General features: G+C 54.1%; 1 protein-coding gene across 8 annotated transcripts in view; it reads left to right on the forward strand.

The window, feature by feature from the left end:
• Positions 1–18,022, forward strand: part of Agap1 (ArfGAP with GTPase domain, ankyrin repeat and PH domain 1) — a 468,989-nt gene extending 450,967 nt beyond the window's left edge. For all 8 annotated transcript variants that reach the window (XM_033764720.1, XM_033764715.1, XM_033764721.1 and 5 more), the window contains 2 exons: positions 15,285–15,540; positions 17,087–18,022. In XM_033764720.1, coding sequence (XP_033620611.1) covers positions 15,285–15,540; positions 17,087–17,290 — 460 coding nt within the window. In that variant the 3' untranslated portion in view covers positions 17,291–18,022. The remainder of the gene's footprint in view (positions 1–15,284; positions 15,541–17,086) is intronic.
• The last annotated feature ends 235 nt before the right edge of the window (positions 18,023–18,257 follow it).

The following is an 18,257-nucleotide window of genomic DNA, read 5'->3' on the forward strand; positions in this document are numbered from 1 at the left end:
TTCTTTTTAACAAAAGTTAAAGTCAGTCGACCACTGTAATGTGGAGAGCAAACTTAGCGGCTGCCAGCGGGGGGGACACATCCAGTTGGTGCCTCCATCTCCCAGCTGCTGCTGTTGCCATCTTACTTGGAGTGGCAGAGATAAGCACCTCTGACCCCCCAGCAGAAGAGCGTGTTGCTGGCCTGCACAAGGGCGCCCCTGGCCGGGACAGTTCCGCCTTGGCTGGCGCCTGTTAGTAACCCCGGAGCTTCGAATGAGCCCAGCCCCGCACAGACTTCATCTCTGCGTCCTCCTCTCCCGCCAAAGAACAAAGAGGAGTTTGGACGCCGGGGAAGAGACCGGGCCTCTCTGGCTCACGCTTCCTGTGCGGTCAGCATTACTGTGCTGCCTTTCAGACATATAAATGAGGGATTGGCCTGCAGGAGGGAAGGCGATAAAGAGTGTGTCTGCGGAATGGTAGCCCGGCTGGCATTCCTGCCTCTTGAGTGGCTCACGCACTCTAATTGGCATATAACGCCCTATAAATTTATTAGCACGCCTCACTTCTCATTGGACAGACCTGCTACTGTTAAGCACCAAGAAATTACCAATTTTCAGGAGTTAGTCACTCAAGTCGCACTATAACTAGGTTTGCGAAAAAGAAAAAAAATGCACACGGCTCGAGTTATAAATCAGGCTTATGCCTGTACCCAGCTCTGCGCGGCTCATGAGCCCAGACAGAGTTTGGGGTGCGTGGAGCTGTGCCCTGCCCTGCCCCTCCGGCGCTGAAGAGCTGCGGTTTGAGCTCCCGTCCAGGGCTTTGATGTCCTGACAGTGCCGTCAACCCTTGGCACCTCGGGCCCAGGCAGACCTACCCTCGTATTTCAAGCACAGAATAGAAATATTCAGGAGCAGGCGTAATTACTTCAATTACTTCTCTCCGGTTTCTGAGACACACACACACTTGAGAGCCACAAATTAGAAAATAATATTCACATGTTTCTTCTAATTGGTAACAGATTAGAGGCATTTTATCTTCTTAAATAATTTCCAAATGTGCCCCCAAAAGAGCCTGGGAAGGGAGGGAGAGGGGTGTGCAAGAGCGAGCAGGGGCCCAGGGACCCGGGGACCCGCTGGCAGCCTGCGTTCCTCCTGCTCGGGCTTCTGCTGTTCTGCCCCTCACGTTTTCCTGCTGCGAGCCGACAGAGGTGAGGCTTCGCAGGTGGAAACTTCCCCTCCTCTTAAATGTTTATGAACATGTCTGTATATCTAGGCTCATGTTTAAAGTCCTGTCAACTGCCAGAAACAGATCTGCAGCTGTCTCCACCCCTCCGGCTGCCCGGGGACTTGGGAGACAGCGGCGGCCATCAGCCCAGGGTCCTGGCTCTCTGAGCCATTTCGTGCAGGGGATTCACACTCCTCCTGAGGTCATCCTCTTTCGTAATGGAATTTGGTTTTGATCAAACAGTACTTTTACAAACCAGCTGCATCTATTCTGGAAAACAATTTGACAGTTTTAGAATTCTCAACATGCAGCTCCCACATGACCTAGCAATTACGCTCTTGGGCATTTATCCTAGAGAGATAAAAATTGAAGATCACACAAAAACACGTCTGGCAGGCAGCTCCATACAGAGCCAAACCTGGGAACGACTCAGAGTCCTCCAGTGGAGACCCAGGCACAGGAGCTGGGGCGTGTCCAGGGCTCGGAACATCACACGGCATGGAAAAGGAGTGAAAGTCAACCCACAGCAGCGTGGGTGAACCAACGGGGTTATGTTGGGAGAATAAAGCCAGTCTCAGAAGGTTACCTGCCAGCTCTGCAGTCCCAGCTTTCTAATTCTTTACACAATTACAGAGCACAGTAAAACCTGCCTGTGGTCCCACCTACTCAGGAGTGTGTTCAAGAACAGCCTGGGCAACACAGAGCCCTACTGACAAAATCAGAGAGCAGAGATGGAGCAGACAGCGGCGGTGTCGAGAGTTGGGGACGGGGAGGGTGGCAGCTGTGCCTATAACAGGTCACACAAGGAAGCCCTGCGTTGGGAGACTCCGTATCCAGGCTGTGGCCGTGACAAAGTTGCGGGAAACAGAGTCCCCAGATGCTTAAATGCACATGACCACAGCTAGATTGGGGACATCCAAGTGAGACGCATAGCTTGTGCCCGTGTCCCGATGGAGTTTCTGTGCGCCCTAGGGCTGAGGGCTGTACCCTCACTTTGTCTCCCCAGTTTGGGCGCTTGAACTCTCTGCACAATTTCTCTAACTATATGTGAATCTACAGCCATAGGAGAAAGTTAACTAAAAAGTTCTTTAAAACTTTCTTCTCAAAAGGCCAAAATAAATTGTTGTTTTGTTTTGTTTTGTTTTTACTAAACCAAAACAAAAAGTGGCTTCAGTGAAGAGAATCCATGCATCTTGGGGCAATGGCTCGTTCTGGGTGTAGCCAGGGAACGGGGGGCAGTGAGCCACAACACAAGTGCCAAGAACACTGGCAAGAACTCAGGGTGCATCCCCACTGGCCACACCAGGAACAGTGTCAAATGACAGAGAGAACCTGGCTGGTCATAGCAACACAGCTAATTTCCACACATCCGTGGGACCAGGGTGTTGCTCCAAGCAGGTAGTGGTGTAAGCTCTGCCTTACAGAATTCTAGCCAAGTATCACCAGCCATGCTGGGACTTTTGGAAGGGTCTGGAAGGGTGTGGGGCTCCTAAGCAAAAGAAAATAAGGTGGCAGAATGCACCACATCTTTATGGACTCAATCCTAGGGTGGGCAGGCCCTCAGCTCTGAGCCATATGTCTGGGTCATTTGGAGGAAACAGTATAGACCACAGTACCAGTAAGAGTATTTTCCTTGAACTTAAGTTCTCTTGCTATGCTAATGTGGGTCACCAAAATGTGGGCATGTGATGACTGGCGTGAATTGCAAGGAGTATCAGTACTCAGCCTGGGTTTTAGAAGAAGGTGTAGTAAAATACACACAGCATAACACTCACCACCTTAACTGTTTTAAAGAACTGGGCGGAATGAAGTACATCCCCATTGTTGGGCACCACCGCCACCTGCCGTCCCCAGGTCTCACCACTTCTGAAACTCTCCACCCATGGAACACAAAGCCCCCAGCCCCTGGTGCCCCCTATTCTGCGCTGTTTCTGGGAATGTGACGGCCGCAGATGAGTGGGGAGGTGGTGCTGTCTAGTTCAGCACAGTCTCCTCCACGTGCTGTGGGTCCAGGCTGGTGATCTTCCTCGGCATGTGTACGTGTTTCTTTATCATGCCTCTGTCGTGGACACGCGGGTGGCTTCACACTTGGCTCCTGTGAATAGCGCTGCTGGGAAGGTGTTGGTCCCCACTTCTAGCCGGGTAGAGTACACACCCAGAAAGGGAACTGCAGGCTCCTCCGGTAGCTCGAGTTGCAATTATAGTAGTCAGATTCGGGATTCGCGACACATTTAGATGGCACACGTAGTGACTGTCTCGAGGAAATTGTTTCTCCTGGATGCCTCCTTTAAACTTTAGACATTGTGCCCAAGGATGGAGAGCAGGAGCCTAGGAGCAGGGCAGACCAGCCCGTGGTCCCGTCCGCAACTCTAGCGGCCCGCCCTTGGGCAAGGCTGTCTCTGCAAGGAGATGAGAGGGTGCGTGGCTTACAGAACACTTCTGTCACCCCACTGTAGGGTTTGTTGCTCAGTGGATGGTGACAGCTTTGCCACCAACTGGCAGTTGAAAGCACCTGGACTGTCTAGGACTGGCCAAGGGCCTGTGAGCTTTGTTCAGTAATTATCCAAGATTCAAGTTGGCGACCACGCTGTTCTGAGCGCAGGACAACCTCAGGGGCTGTGTCCCCCCAGTGGCCTCCTGAAAGCTCAGCGGGCACTTTGCACCAGAAAGCTCAGCAGGCAGAGATATAAGCCTGTGTGATCAGGACATGGGGTACTCAGGCTTGTGTCCATCGTGGAAAGTAAAACTCCCTACCAACCTCTGCCTCCTGACCACGTTAGTCAATGGTTCGGTGATATTCCTGGAAAGAAATTTCACTCCAGCTTGTTAAGTACTGCCTGCTAAGTACCACTTACTAAACACCCAGCTTGCGGCACTAGAGAACCATGTACGTGTGATCCCCCCCCATGGCAAACCATTCCTGAGAGCAGCACCACTACTCGGCCGCCCTTAGGAACAGTTAGTTCCCCAGCACATGTGCAGGTTTGAGCTTTGCGGACAGGTGAGAGTAGCTGCGAGAGAAACAGCTGCTGTCCCTCAGCCGGGCTTTCTCAGCAAGCAGTCATGGTGTGGAATGCAGTTTCAGCCACAGTGCACCGGCACAGACTCCACGCTGGGCGGTGGGGGGGACGGTTCCCCCCAGGCCAGTCCCCAAAGAACATGAAAAGCGGCATCCAAGGCTCCATGGGGACCAGCAGGCCCAGGACCACTAATTCTGTTAGCGTCCTGTAGCACTTCCCTTGTGTTCCTATTTGGGGAACAGGTAAAATGCAGATTAGGGCCAGGAGTATAGAAAGTGTCACAGAGACTGCCTGGCAATGCAAGGCTCTGAGTTCAATTCCCGGTACAAAGAAAAAGAAAAATGCAAATTGATTTTTTTGTTGTTTCTTTCTTTGAGGCAAGGTCTGTTATGTATTCTAGACTGCCACTGACCTCACTGTGTAACCCAGGCTGGCCTTGAATTCTCTGTGTAGCCTAGGCCAGCCTCAGATTCACAGCGATCCTCCCAAGTGCTGGGATTACAGGCATGCATCACCACAGCCAGCAACATGCAAATTACATTTAAATATCTTCTCATTTGCATGTTCGTCATGCCTTTTCTCTCTTAAAATCTTTCTTTGCCAGGCATAGTGGTATACCTCTTTAATCCCACCACTCAGGAGGCTGAGGTAGAGGATCACTATAAGTATGAGGCCAGCCTGGGCTACACAGCGAGATCCTGTGTCAACCAAAAGGGGAAAAAAATGTGTCTCTTTATTTTTGCTGTCTGTGGCAGTTATGACTTTTCTAATCTCTTCCCGTTTCCAGATTCAAAGAACTACATTGAGAACACTTTTTATCTTTCAAAATCAAGTAGCCTTTTGTCTGTAAAAAATAATGGATATCCTAAAGCCAGCTGACAGTTTTCGCCACCACACTTCTGGGAAATTTTCTTGACTTTCCTAAACTTTTCTAAGCTGTCACTGAGTAATCTGTGCCCCCCATGGAGTGACGCTCAGCAAAGCCCGCCGTTGTTTGTGGTACTCCGCCATCACCCCACTCTTTTCCACATGGAAGGGGACTCTGGTTTTCATGTGTCTGGTGTTTGAAGGGCACCGGAGTGGGTGCAGCGAGGGCTGGCTCCCGGTTCACAGTACCCCGAGTGGAGGAAAGGGGCCATTTCTCTTCCCATCTGTGTTTATGACACCACGTGTTCCAAGCCCATCCATGGACCCTGCTGTGGTGGCTTCATTCGCTCTGATGGGCCTCAGTGCCAGGCCAGCCAGGAGGCCACCGAGGCCCAGGACAGCCCCTTCACTGGCCCAGGTTCATTGGGATTCACGCCCTCAAACAGTCTGCACGTTCTCACCAGCAGCAATGTCCAAGAGCCACGTGGCTGTTCCACAGCGCCTTCCCATCCACATACCAACTCCCAAATGGATCTGAGAGGGGCCCAGTGGGTCCACCAGGCCTCTCAGAGAGGGCGGCACAGCACTGCCGGGTGCCCAGGTTTGTGGGCAGAGGGTGTGAGCGGGGCCAGCTTTGCTTTGAAAGCCTTCTCCTGGCACCTCGTTGGCCAGCGCCTGGGCTGTCCACCAGTTCGCCACGTGCGCCTGTCCTGTCTCGGCCTCCAGGGACACAGGGCAGTGTGCGTCAGGCCCAGGGGTGGAAGCCACACCATCCGGCCACTAACCAAATAGGACTCAGGTGACAGAGCCTGGCATCCCCCTCAGGCCGGCTCTCACCCTGTCCCCTGCCCCCTGGTCAGAGCTCTCCACAGTCGAGTGGGAGCATGGCCTGCTGATGGGCTGACCCTCCAAGCCCCAGGCCAGTAGGGTGTCACCGCCAAGGCCAGTGGCATGGAGAGCAGTGTGGAGTCCGCTTCGCTAACAGAGACGTACAAACAGCCTGCACCTGTGAAGCACAGGGCGTGCACGCTGTGGTTTTGCTGTGACAGTCGGGGAAGTATGGGCTGGACGGGTGACCGAGGACGAAGCAGGATGAAGGCCTGCGAGTTCTGCACTCCCTTTTGCTCCTTGGCTGCCCCTTCTGGCTGCCATCTCCAGATCCTGTGGCCCGGGCGGCTTACGCGGCAGAGTATTCTGGGCACTTCCAAGAGCCCCGGGTCAGGAGAGGCCAGGGTTTCCTGAGTACTGGGCATTTATGCTGCCTCCCTTTGTCCAGAAGCCAGTGGTGCTGGGAGGGGCTCTGGGGTGATGCAAAACCAGGCCAGAGTGGGCAGCCAAGGCTGCCTCGGCAGATGGGCTATCCCAAGGGCCCCTGACTGCTGCTGGCATTGAGTGTGCTAGATACCATGCAGGTGGTTACAGACCGGTGGCAGCCTCTCCACTGTGGGAGACGTTTTATAGATTTTGTCAAAACAGAAAACCCAGCTGAGGCCCAGGGAGGAGCTGGGTATGGTGGCCCACACCTATGCTCATAGCCCTCTGGGAGGCTGAAGCAGGAGGATCCCACGTTCAGGCCCAGCCTGAACAGTTTAGCAACTGGAAAAAAATGTTTAAAGTCTGGCAATATAGCACAGTGTGAAGTTCCCAGGTTCAATCCCAGGACCACAGGGAGAGGAAAGCTGGGTGACCTCACCCCAAAACCCAGGCATCTGTGGCCATAGATCTCCTGTCCCCATGGGACAGCCAGCACCCTCTACCGTGCTGCCTCCTAAACAGAGCCCCTGGGGTCTCCCTCTCAGAGGCAGTGACCCTGGAGTCACCCCATCGCCCTAAAAGGGAAGCTGAGGCCCAGGAGAGCGGGAGGCCCATGGCCTTCCTCTCTGTCTTCCCGGTGTCTTCCTCTCTGTCCCCAGTGCTTGGAAAGCCCTGTGCACAGTGTAGACACAGAACAATCTCAGAGGTTGAACTGGTCTTTGTTCCCTCACTCCCGGCAGGGTGGGCCAGTGGCCTGGCCTGCCACTTCCTTTCTGCCTGCCGTGGTGGCACCAGGCAGAATCACAACACCACCTCTAAGTTTGAAGTGGAAGGTGAGGTGTTTGCATTGTCACCTGCCACTGTCCCCAGGTGCTCTTCCTTTGGTTGGGTCCCCAATAGGCAAGTGTCAGATGCCTGATGGTGCCGAAGACAGCAAGGCCAGTGGGCCATGTCCCACCTGAGCCCAGATAGGTACAGGCCAAGACCAAGGCCGGCCCCGGCACACTTTTCTCCTCATCACCCTCTGGGACAGCACAGCCTGAGCCCGGCCAGGACACCCAGGACAACACAGAGCATCAGGGACACTCAAGCCCGCCATCCTGGCCCCCTGGGCCGCCTGACCCCACACCACGGCCCAGCACATTTAACTGTGGCTCGCACAGGTAATAAGCCTAATACAGCTGACTTTATTTAATTAATAATGATCCTGTTCTGTTCTCCGTGCTCATAAAACACCCTTCAGGTTGGCAAAAACACTCATAATATCGATCAGAAGTCAGGCGGGATATTTATTTTGTCTTTGCCCCCTGAGCATAAATCCTCGTTTGTTGTCTCCCCTTCTCTGCTTGTGGGATTTACAGTGGCCAGTTTCCTAAAAGCTTTCCGTAATTAAGGAATAAATATCCATCGCTCTTTGTTGGCCAGCCTGGGCCTGCAGGCTGACCCCTAGCAACGCAGCTCTGGGCGAAGGCATGCGTGCTAGGAGGGGTCGAGCGCGGCACTCAGCCTGTGGAGGGCCAGGGCTTCCCCTGCAGGGAGGGAGCGCCCCCCTTTCCCGGAGATATTGTTCCGGTCCCCTCTTCCATGCCTCCCTCCAGGTTCCTGTTTTGCTGGCGGCAGGAAGCACTTTGGAATTCCTTGCTGCTAGCCCTTTCTTCTCTCTTCTTCCTCAGTCCTTCCTCCCCTGTTCTGTCACCAGTTCAGGACCCTGTGTTTCCTCCAGTGTCACCTCCCCAACCCCAAGAAGGCTCCTTCCCCTTTCTTTGCTGCAGAATCCCCTCTAACATCTGGGCTGACAAACCCTCCTGCGCCGGGAGGAGAAGGTGATTCCAGGAGGAGCAGCGTGATAAGTGACAGGCACACACGCGTGCACACACATGCACACATACACCACTCTCAGGGAGGCTGTAAGTGCTCCTGACTTACAGAAGTGTTTGCAAAGCCTCACGGGTGGAGGTGCAAACGCGGAGGGACAGACACTGAGGGACAGCTCCTCACACCGCCCCAAGGCTGCCGCCACCACCCCACTGCCTGCACCTGTCACCACATCTCCTAGACAGCTGCACGACAGTGTCAAGCCAGTCGGAAGTTTTGTGGTTGTTGTTAAAACTCCGTCCTGGGGACCCCAACCATTAATCTTATTACCCCTTGGCAGTGTACTGAGCTGTCTCTGACAGACCCAAACATGGCTGATGGTGGTCAACAGCAACTGTGTCTCTGCAGCTCTCACACACACGAGGGACAGAGGACACGGCATACAGGCAGCCTCTCTGCGAGGAGGGTGGCCCACGTCTGGCTGTGACTCCCCCTCCCTGTTCAGGTGTCCCCAAGGTCTGAGGTTTGCCCTGCACTTTACTCCTCACTGACCGTAAGGGCCGCCGGCGCCCAGTTGACAATGCCCATGGCCCTCAGTGACTGCCTGATGACCCTCGACCCAGCGTCTCACGCTGCAGCATTTGGGTTCCAGGCGCCGATGTCTATAGTTTTTTCTCCCCTTTTACTCCTCCTCATACCCATCATCTCCTTTCTCTTCGCTCTATAATTACTCAGTAAATTGTTACTACTACTGTTATTCTATAAATCATTTTGGTAAGGAAGAAAATTGGAAGAGAAAATGGACAGATGATCCGCATCAGTTCTTCCTCGGCCGTGGCAGAAGGAAGGGCCCTACCTAGTGTGCAGTAACAGCCATAGCCTCGTCTGCCATCAGGAAGCCGGGTCTGCAGCAATGAGCGCATCCTAGGTCTGCAGCAGTGTCCACGCTGCAGCTCTGCCATTGTGGAAATGCTCCAGGTCTGTGCTGATGCAGGCGTTGAGTCTGCAGCAACCCGAGTGTCCTAGATCTCCTGTGTGGGCTGTGCTGAATCAGTGGCAGTGGGGGCATTTTAGGTGGGTAGCATTGTCGCGCTTCTAGATCTGCTGTAGTGAAAATATTCTAGGAAGGTGGGCATGGAGTGTTCCAGATTGGCCGTGCTGTCACCATTCTAGATCTGCTGAGGCAGAAATGTTCTAGATCTGCACTGCTCAGGGTGATGGCCACCAACCACATGTGGCTGTGGAACACGGAAGTGTATGGGATACATCTAAAGGGCTGAGTTTCTTTTCTTTTCTTTTTTTTTTTTTTTTTTTTTTTTTTGGTACTGGGGATTGAACTCACGTCCTTGCGCTAGGAGCTGAGTTTCTTAAATTAATTCAAACTTTGACACCTCTGTGCTTCGTGTGGCTTCTCCTTCTGGTGGCCCAGCAATGGCTTCACTCTCTGATACAATTAAACCCTTAGCCCAGACAAGACCTGGAGTTGAAATGTCGAAAAGCAGAGGGCAGGCTGGCCATGTGTGTAGGAGTCAGACTTCTAGTGGTGAGTTTCCCTCCAGCGTCAGCACAGTCCTGAGGAAGGGATGGGGCAGAGCCAGGGCCTGTCGGAGTCCTCACCTCTGGGCTGCACTTTCTCTAAAACGGGCACTGATAGCATCCGCCCCACCAGACGTTGTCAGAGCTAAACCAAGTCATTGTGCAGAAGCCCTGGTGCCGGGTGTGTCGCCTGGGCTGACTGTGCGTCCATCAGTGCTTTGGAGATGGAGGAGCCCACAGCTTCCGTGTCTGGTGAGGGCCCAGCCTGCGCTTCAGAGATGGCAGCTTGGGGCTGTGTTGTTGACAGTGGAAGGGACCCCTCTGTCTCTCTCGGGAAGACTAATCTGCTTTATTCCTCAATCGCTACCCAATCTCTTTTTTAGGGGTGGGGTTTTTGGTGTCGTCCTTGCTTTGAGGCAACAGTCTTGCTCTGTAGTCCAAGCTGGCCCAGGCTGGTGACAGTCCTCCTGCCTCAGCTTCCCCGGCACTGGGATCACAGGCGTGTGCCACCATGCCCAGCATGGCCCTGCATCTTAATGCCATCATTCTGGGGGTTCAGACTTCAGCAGTAAACCTGGGAGCCACAGCATTATGCGCACCGAGGTTTGGAAGCAGCAGGCATCTGAGGAGAGGGAGGCACCAAATGCAGCCTTTCCACCCGATGAGAAAGAGCCAGTCCCAGCTTCCTGTGCAGCTTCCTGGGACACCTGGTCACCTGAGAACAGATAAACCATCATTGTCATTATGTCATCATCATGGCTGTCTCTGGCGTTGTCATGTGGCTGCCACATTCTCCGAGCCTGGGCTCCTGCCAGTGTCTTCCAGCACAGGACATGGGGACCTCATGCAAACATCAGGGTCCATGAGCCAGAACAGAGCCCCGTGCTGCCTGCACACTGTGGCTGGACCCTCCCAGTCCTCGCCACAGATCTGGGAGAACACTCTCTCCCCACTGTCCTGACCTTGCCCATTTTCCTTTGCAAGCATAAACGCTCACCTCTGTCCTCCCTCTGCCAGGGCCTCTGAAGGCCACCTCAGCTCTCTCACCGCTAAGGTAGCCGTGCTGTACCTGGAACCACCTGGTTTCTGATCATGAGCATGGATCTCACTGGTGTAAGGCCAGGCAGTCTGGGAGCAGCCACATCTCAGCCCCCAGGACTGACCCACATTCTCATCCACAGGCAGGTGAGGAGCCCTCCTGCTCCTCCCTCACTCAGTCCCTGATCTACACCCCAGACAAGCAGGAGGGGATCTGGTGCCCATCTCTTCCCCAGAGGGGAACTTCAGTTCACCTGGGCTTCCCGCTGCCCTGGTGTCTCCGGCCCTTCTTTGAGGCCAGGTCAGGTCCTGGGATGCTGGGCGGGAGACTGCACGCTAATTAGCACATGGGGGTTCCCGTTTCCACACGCAGCCTGGCTTCCTGTGCTGCCCAGCCCCGTCAGGATGGCCAGGATGATGTGTGTGCCAAGGGAGAGGAAGCCAGTCTGTACCAGGCTCTCCACCCTGTTCCTCCTCTTCAGACTTGGAATAGTCACCCCACCATGGTGTCCCTGCATCTTCCCCTTGTGCCGTGGTGTCCCAGAGTCTGGCCACACTTGCACAGGGTTTGTTCTGTGTTTGGTGTGGGGTTTGTTTGGTGAACGTGGGAAGTGTCCACGTTCCATCCTCGTGGGCCCGGATGCCCAAGGGCCCGCGGCCCTACATCCTGTGCTCAGATCCTAGCTCCTCTTGGCCGTGGCCCTGAGGGAGGCAGAGGGCCTCCCACAAGGGGACTCATTTGAGTCAGGATGACAAGAAAAGGCCTACCTTGGCGTCTTTGAAGGTGTCTTCTCTTCCCGTTTCCAGGGTTGGGGTCAGTGTCCTCTGGCGTGCTGCTGCCCCTCCCCCGTGCTCTCCCATGGCTGATTTATCTAAAGGTGCGTCAGCACCACCATCTGATGAGGAGCTGGCCCCTCCTCTGTGCTGACGGCAGCCATGCCAATAATTCATTTTTTAGCTCATTAGCTAACAGAGGCTGTGAGCAGTGGTCCTCCGGGGCATTGGAACGAGGCGAGGTGATCTACTGCCAGCTCACTGCTCTTGAACTGGCCTTCCTTGGGGAGAATGGAAGGCGCGGCCCAGCCAGCCCGGGATCCCAGAAGTGAGCCAGGACATCAGGGTAACCACTGGAGTATTGGTGCCTCCAGGTCACGGTGTCCTAGGGCAGTGGTCTTCCACAGAATATTCTTACAAAAAACAAACCTCCGTCGCCATGTGTCCTTCCCGTCTTGACTGCAGGGACAGTGACGGGGAGCGAAGGCTCGGGCTGCCAGGACAGGCCTCGCACTGGGTGCCTGCAGCAGAGCACTCTGGCCGCTCATGTTCCTGGAGGCCCCATGTCTACCATCACGGTGTGGGCAGGGTTGGTTCCTGGCTTGCAGTGGCGCCTTCTCGCTGTGTCCTGCCTTCCCACTCATCCTACGCACTCTGGGAGAGGGTGACTGGCATCTCTTCCTCTTGTGTGGACACTGCCCTTGTGCGTTAGGGTCATCCCTATTTGATAATTATCTCCCTAAAGGCTCTCTGTCCTCCCAACCCCCCTGGAGATTAAGGTACATGAATCTGGGTGGCACACAGGTCACTCTGTAACACCCGCTACCCACACTAGCCCAGCGAGGGCACCCTCTGTGCCCTTGGGGGCCAAAGGGTCACCTCCCCAGCCAGGAGCAGACCTGGGGTCTCAGTGTCCACAGGCACCCAGCAGGCATCTCGGCACCATGGCCCGATGGTGGCACAGCTGGCTTCGGAGCCGATGCTGTCCCATCAGAGTACCAGCACCCGCCTGCCCAGTGGCCAGTGTGCTGTCTGCATGTGTCTTGTCTCTGGGCCCATTTTGCGGACAAGGAAAGGAGGGTCCTGGACAGTTTCTGCAATTATGGGAAAGGCAAAGCTGTGTACCACTAAGCAAAAGGCACACACTGAACCCTGATCTCACTATTGCTGGAAACCCCAGCCTCCTAGCCCGGCAGTCTCCTTTGCCACCAGGGAAGGCAGACTGCTGAGCATCGCCCCTCTATTGTCCGGGTGAGCAGCGGCCCCAGAGGAGGAGTAAGTGCTTGAATGTGGGGGAACCAGCCCTGACCCCTTAGCTCACCTCAGCTGTTTGCACACTGGCTGGACTTGAGTGCAGGCAAGAGGCCGGAGTCCCCCTTAGCCTCCCAGCCACCTGCTGATGATGGAAAAGCACTGAAGTTCCGCAGTCCCAAAGGGCCCGCAGTCGGCATGGCAGGCTTCCATTCTGGGAAAGCCACGTGCGGAGCAGATCTGGGGGCCCCTCCGGTGGAGAAGGTGGGTCCCCCTGGACTCTGATAGGGGTCTGCTGAGGCCTGGCACTTGTTCCATTTCCTGGCAATCTCCCGGGCTGCCGTGTGGCGCGGTGGAGGTTTCTAAGCCTTGCCCGCACCTTGTCCTGTCGGGGCTTTTGCAGTCACACAAAGTTGGGGAGCCCTGCGCCCTGAGCCCCAGGCCTTCCCTGGCCTGGCTCTCTTTCCGGCCTTTTTCCCAGTTTCAGGTGTGTAATACTCAAACCTTACTTTTAAAGACAGCTCCCAGAATGGTATCAATTTTCAGCCCTACAAAATTTGGACCCACCTTTACTCTGGGTCCTACGCGGAGCTGATTTTTGTGAAAGCAAAGGGCAGCTCATTCTCCATGTGTGGGTGTCCCCCAGGGAGCCTCCTGTGGGGTGACTGTGTTCGAGGACAGGTCACCCCAGTTTCTGGTCAAGAGACCTTAGCAAAGGCCTAAGAGCTGAGGCATCACACTGCTTTTATTAAGAAGAAAATGTAATGATTGCAGTTAAGACTGGAGTTCCTGTGTTAAGTTCTCTGCTTTATCCCTGGATGATTTGGCAATGACTATTAGAATCAATCGGAGCAGAATAAGACAGCCTCATTTTAATGTCTGCCAAAAAAATGAGAGTTAGCAAATTGGAACTTGGAAATCTGGACATGGCCTACACCATTATCCTTTTTCATTTAATTCACATTTTGCTCTTTCTCTTTCATGATTTATGACATGCACCAACAAACGTTTACCGTATTATAAATGGGTTTTCTTAAACAGCATCCCAGCCACCGGGGCTTCTTGTTGTCCCCCTTAGCGGCATCACCTCGATGTTGTCGCACTGTGTGCCCAAGTGGAGCAGGGTGTGGGGTGCATTTGTGGGTGTCGCTCAGCCCTCGGCCACAGCGCCTGTTTGTCCTGGAAATCACTGAATGAAAAGTGCCAGGGTCACCCTGGGGTCACGCACATGTACCAGGAAGCGAAGCAAAACTAATCCAGATTTGCTCCTGCAAGAATCTGTTTGCCTAAGTATTTAAAAACAGATTAGGGCTTACCCGACCCCAGATCCCCAGGCACAGTGTAAACACGGGTAAAAGGTGTAAACAAGGCCTGGCCTCTGTAATTCGGAAGCGGAAATGTCAGGGGTAATGAGTTTCCTTTCCAGGCTGCAGCGGAAGGCCTAAGTGGCTCTTCGCGTGGCTGGTAGCTCTGTACCCTGATTGTCCTGCTGGAGGGGATTCTGGGTTTTAGGAGAGGCCACTTGTGAATCAGCCTCTTGCCGAAGCTTCTGTAATTACAGCTACTCTCACATGTTGGGCTTTTCTTGGTCATCCTCATCAAAAAGGTCACGTCCGGCCCTCACAGAACACACCCCAGGCTACTTGTAAGATTTCAAGAGCTACTTACAAAATCTCTCGTTGATCTTTTCACAGTTTTAGCCTCCCACTCCCCCGGCAGCACTGCAGAATCTAGAGCAGTGGTGGTGAACCTGAGGTGCATGGCAGAGTCCTCCCTCAGTATCCAGGTTTAACTGCAGTGTTCGCACTTTACAAAGAATAAGTGGATGTGGATTACCGTTCGGCACTCTGTCTCCAAAAGATTCGCCATGGCTGCTCTAGAGGATTACCAAGTTTTTAGTATCTCTTTTTGGATTTTTTTTTCTGTTTTGAGAAACCAAACACTCTCTCTCCCAACCCAGCTGCTCTCCCCATCCGTCCTATCCTCTTTTCTCTCAGCTTTCCTTCCAGATCCTCTTTAGACCCCAGGGGAGGAGCCAGTTGTTGCGCAGAGCCAGCTTCATCCTGTCCTCTGCCGCCACCACCCCCACCCCCTGGCACCCTCTTGTTCCCTAGGCTGGGCCCTGGAACCCATCGCCTCAGAAAACCCAGCTGTTCTTTGTCACTGAAGGGACTTAGGCTTCTGCCACCTTTTCAAAACATCAAGAGATTAGGGAAGTGTCCAGTCACCAAGCTTATCTGCTGGAGTCCCTGCCATGCCCTCCTCCAAGGGTTCCTTCAATCCAGGGAGGCAGGGCACACAGCCACCCGCAGGCTCCTCCTGTCCCGACTCAGCGGGGAGGGTGCCACTTTGGGTATCTCTGGCGATGACCCTAACCCCATAGGGCTTCCTCGTGCCACGTGGGACCCCTGTCCCTGCCGCTTCACTCCTTCTAAATGTCTCCTGACCAATGGGCCGACGGCCGAGCGCTGCAGCCCCGACCCTTGTGCCCCGTGGTGACCACACCTGTCTGGGGACTTTTGCAGGGAAGAGAAGGAGCGGTGGATCCGGGCAAAGTACGAGCAGAAGCTCTTCCTGGCCCCACTGCCGTGCACAGAGCTGTCCCTGGGCCAGCACCTGCTGCGAGCCACTGCCGACGAGGACCTGAGGACAGTCATCCTGCTGCTGGCACACGGCTCCCGGGACGAGGTGAACGAGACCTGCGGGGAGGGTGACGGCCGAACGGCGCTGCACCTGGCCTGCCGCAAGGGCAACGTGGTCCTGGCCCAGCTGCTCATCTGGGTAGGTGGCCAAGCCCAAGCACATTGTGGGGCGGGCTGTGGGCGGGGCCTGAGGTGGGCAGAGGCCATTCTGTGGGTGTGGTCTGCGGTGGGCGGGGCCAGCAGGCAAGTTCTGGGGTTGGCTGGGCGTGGCCAGTAGGGCCTTGGTGGACAGGAGTCTCAGAGGGCAGGGCCGGCAGTGGCCACGTCCACGTTACTCCACTTCTGGTACCCTCTCCCTGATCGTAGGCCACTGTTACCTGTCTGAAAGTGGGGAAAAGTTCCTAGTTGGGTAGTTGAGACTCAAGTGACATAAGTTTCTGCATGTTTTCTAATCTCCTTTTGCAATGGGCACCATGGGAGACCTAGAGTGTTGGCACATACTAAGTCACTCAAATATCTAACCTCAATTACACGCAGCAGTAACAGGTGACTGAATACAAACTAAGGCTCAGGCTATGGTGACAATACCAGAGGTGGGCGCTGACCTGACAGACATGTTTTCCACAGCTGTGGAGGCTGTGCAGCCAAAGCGGGCAGTGCTGGCTTCTCTGAGACCTCTCTCCCTGGCAAGCAGACACCTGCTGCTGGTGGCTTCTCTGTGGCATGCGTTCCTGCCATTGCTTCCATGTCCCATAAGGACCTCAGTCCGGTTGAAGTGGGGCAGAGATAGTCACATCCCAAGGTCCAGGGGCCAGGACTTCAGGGTAGCAATCTGGGGGTCGGGGCGCACTTCCACCCACAAGAAACTGCAGGCCAGTGCCCTTCTCAGGGTAGCCAAGAGCCCCTCGCAGCAGCCCTCCACGCTCACATGAGTGTGCAAAGACCCCCACACACACTGGGTGGCAGAGGTGGGGCAAAACCACCTGTTTTCATGAGCAAGAAGCTGTAAAATGTTGCATGCTATCAGCTCGTATTTCCCCTTCTACCCTTCACTTTCACTCCATCAGAAATCCTGCAAAAGATTCAAACATCACAGCACTTCCTCTACCAGAGACAGGTGTTGAGCAGAATATGCAACAGTTAAACCCAGAGTGGTAGTGGCTGGGTCTTGTTAGTTTGGTGGGATACTAGGTGGCTACTATGAGCCATGCCTTTGAGGACTTCTGATGATGTAAGGAGTGATCACAGTCCAGTGTTCAGTAAAGGAAATGTTTAGTCTTCTCTTTTAAACGTGTGTACATTTAGATCAAAAGGAAACCATTAGATGGAAATATTCTAAATTGTTCACCGAGGTTACGTGGTGAAATTATAGGGGGGTGGTTCTCTTATAGTCGGCCATGTTATTTAGGTTTTTTTCTATAATGAAAATGAATTGTCTTGGGGTTTTTTAAAGGTGGGGTATTTTTTTCTATTTATAACTGGAAAGTCAAAATAGAAACAGCAAAAACTGAAGTCATCCTTGATTCATTCCTGGTGCCTGAACCCCGGCTCCAGTGGGCAAGGGCACCTTCAAGGCCCAGTGGCCACCAGCACTTGTTAGCCCTGCTCCCCGCTGGGCTCCTCTGCCCCAGTCCCCGTGGCCCCGCCCTCCCCGCTTTGTGATACCCCCTCTGTCACCTCTGCAGTACGGGGTGGACGTCATGGCCCGAGACGCGCATGGGAACACGGCACTGGCCTACGCCCGGCAGGCGTCCAGCCAGGAGTGCATCGATGCGCTGCTGCAGTACGGCTGCCCCGACGAGCGCTTCGTGCTCATGGCCACCCCCAACCTGTCCCGGAAAAACAACAGCCGGAACAGCGGCAGCGGCAGGGTGCCCAGCATCATCTGACAGCGAGCGCAGCCCTCGGAAGTCAGCACGTGAGTCCTGGCACGTCCCCTCCCTTTCTGGTGGTCACCGCCTGCCCACCCGCCCATTCGCCCCTAATGAAACCTCCAAACCTGGACATCCTTGAGGGGTGAAGAGGACGCCAGGATGCTGCAGAACCGATTCCTTTCCACAAACTGGCAACCGGGCACAGGAGAGACCACCAGGCCTTGCTTGTTTGATAGCACAGGGCCCGGGACCAGGGCCGGGACACGGGCCAGGGCCAGAGGGGGAGGGGCTCGGGCGAGGAGCACGCAGAAGGGGCAGCTCTCCTTAACTGGCAGTTAAGCACATGAGTACGTTTCACCTCTACCAAAAGGAGCACTTGGATTTCATCTCTTCTCCGAGGAGCTTGACGACATAAATCAGAAGCAAGCACAGAGTTTGTCAGGTTTGAAGCCCCTATGATGGTATGTGTCAAATCAGTTGTAGCTAATCTGTCCAGGGAGAATACTGGCTTCATTACACTTGTATAGTTGAGTTCTTCCAGCATTACCGCTGTTTAATAGAACATGATTAGTCATCACCGAGAAGAAAGCATATTAGCCGAGGAGGTAGTTACGCGGCACGCTCCGGTGATTGCCACGATGTGATTGCAATACTCTTAGAAGCATCATATTATCCCAGACATGTTCTTTCGAGCCCTTGGAGCCCTCCTTTCTAAATTCACTGTCATAATTTAGTATCTGTTTAATTTTTCAGTCCAAAGAGAGGAAATCAGTTCCTGAGTATTATGTGACTGCAGTCTCCTTGGTGCAAAAACAAAATGGAAAAAATAAATAAGAATAACTTGGAAATTCAGAAGGAAATCACAAATTCAGTTGGTAACAGCTTCTCCAGTGGGTTTCGTAACGGAAGTGAACACATAGAAGGCTATCTTTTCCGAATGTAAGAGAGATGTTCTGTCCTTTGGTCAAAGTGGGTGTGTTCT

This window comes from Fukomys damarensis, unplaced genomic scaffold (genome assembly GCF_012274545.1).
Source record: "Fukomys damarensis isolate Sample0158 unplaced genomic scaffold, DMR_v1.0_HiC HiC_scaffold_16, whole genome shotgun sequence".
NCBI lineage: Eukaryota > Metazoa > Chordata > Mammalia > Rodentia > Bathyergidae > Fukomys > Fukomys damarensis.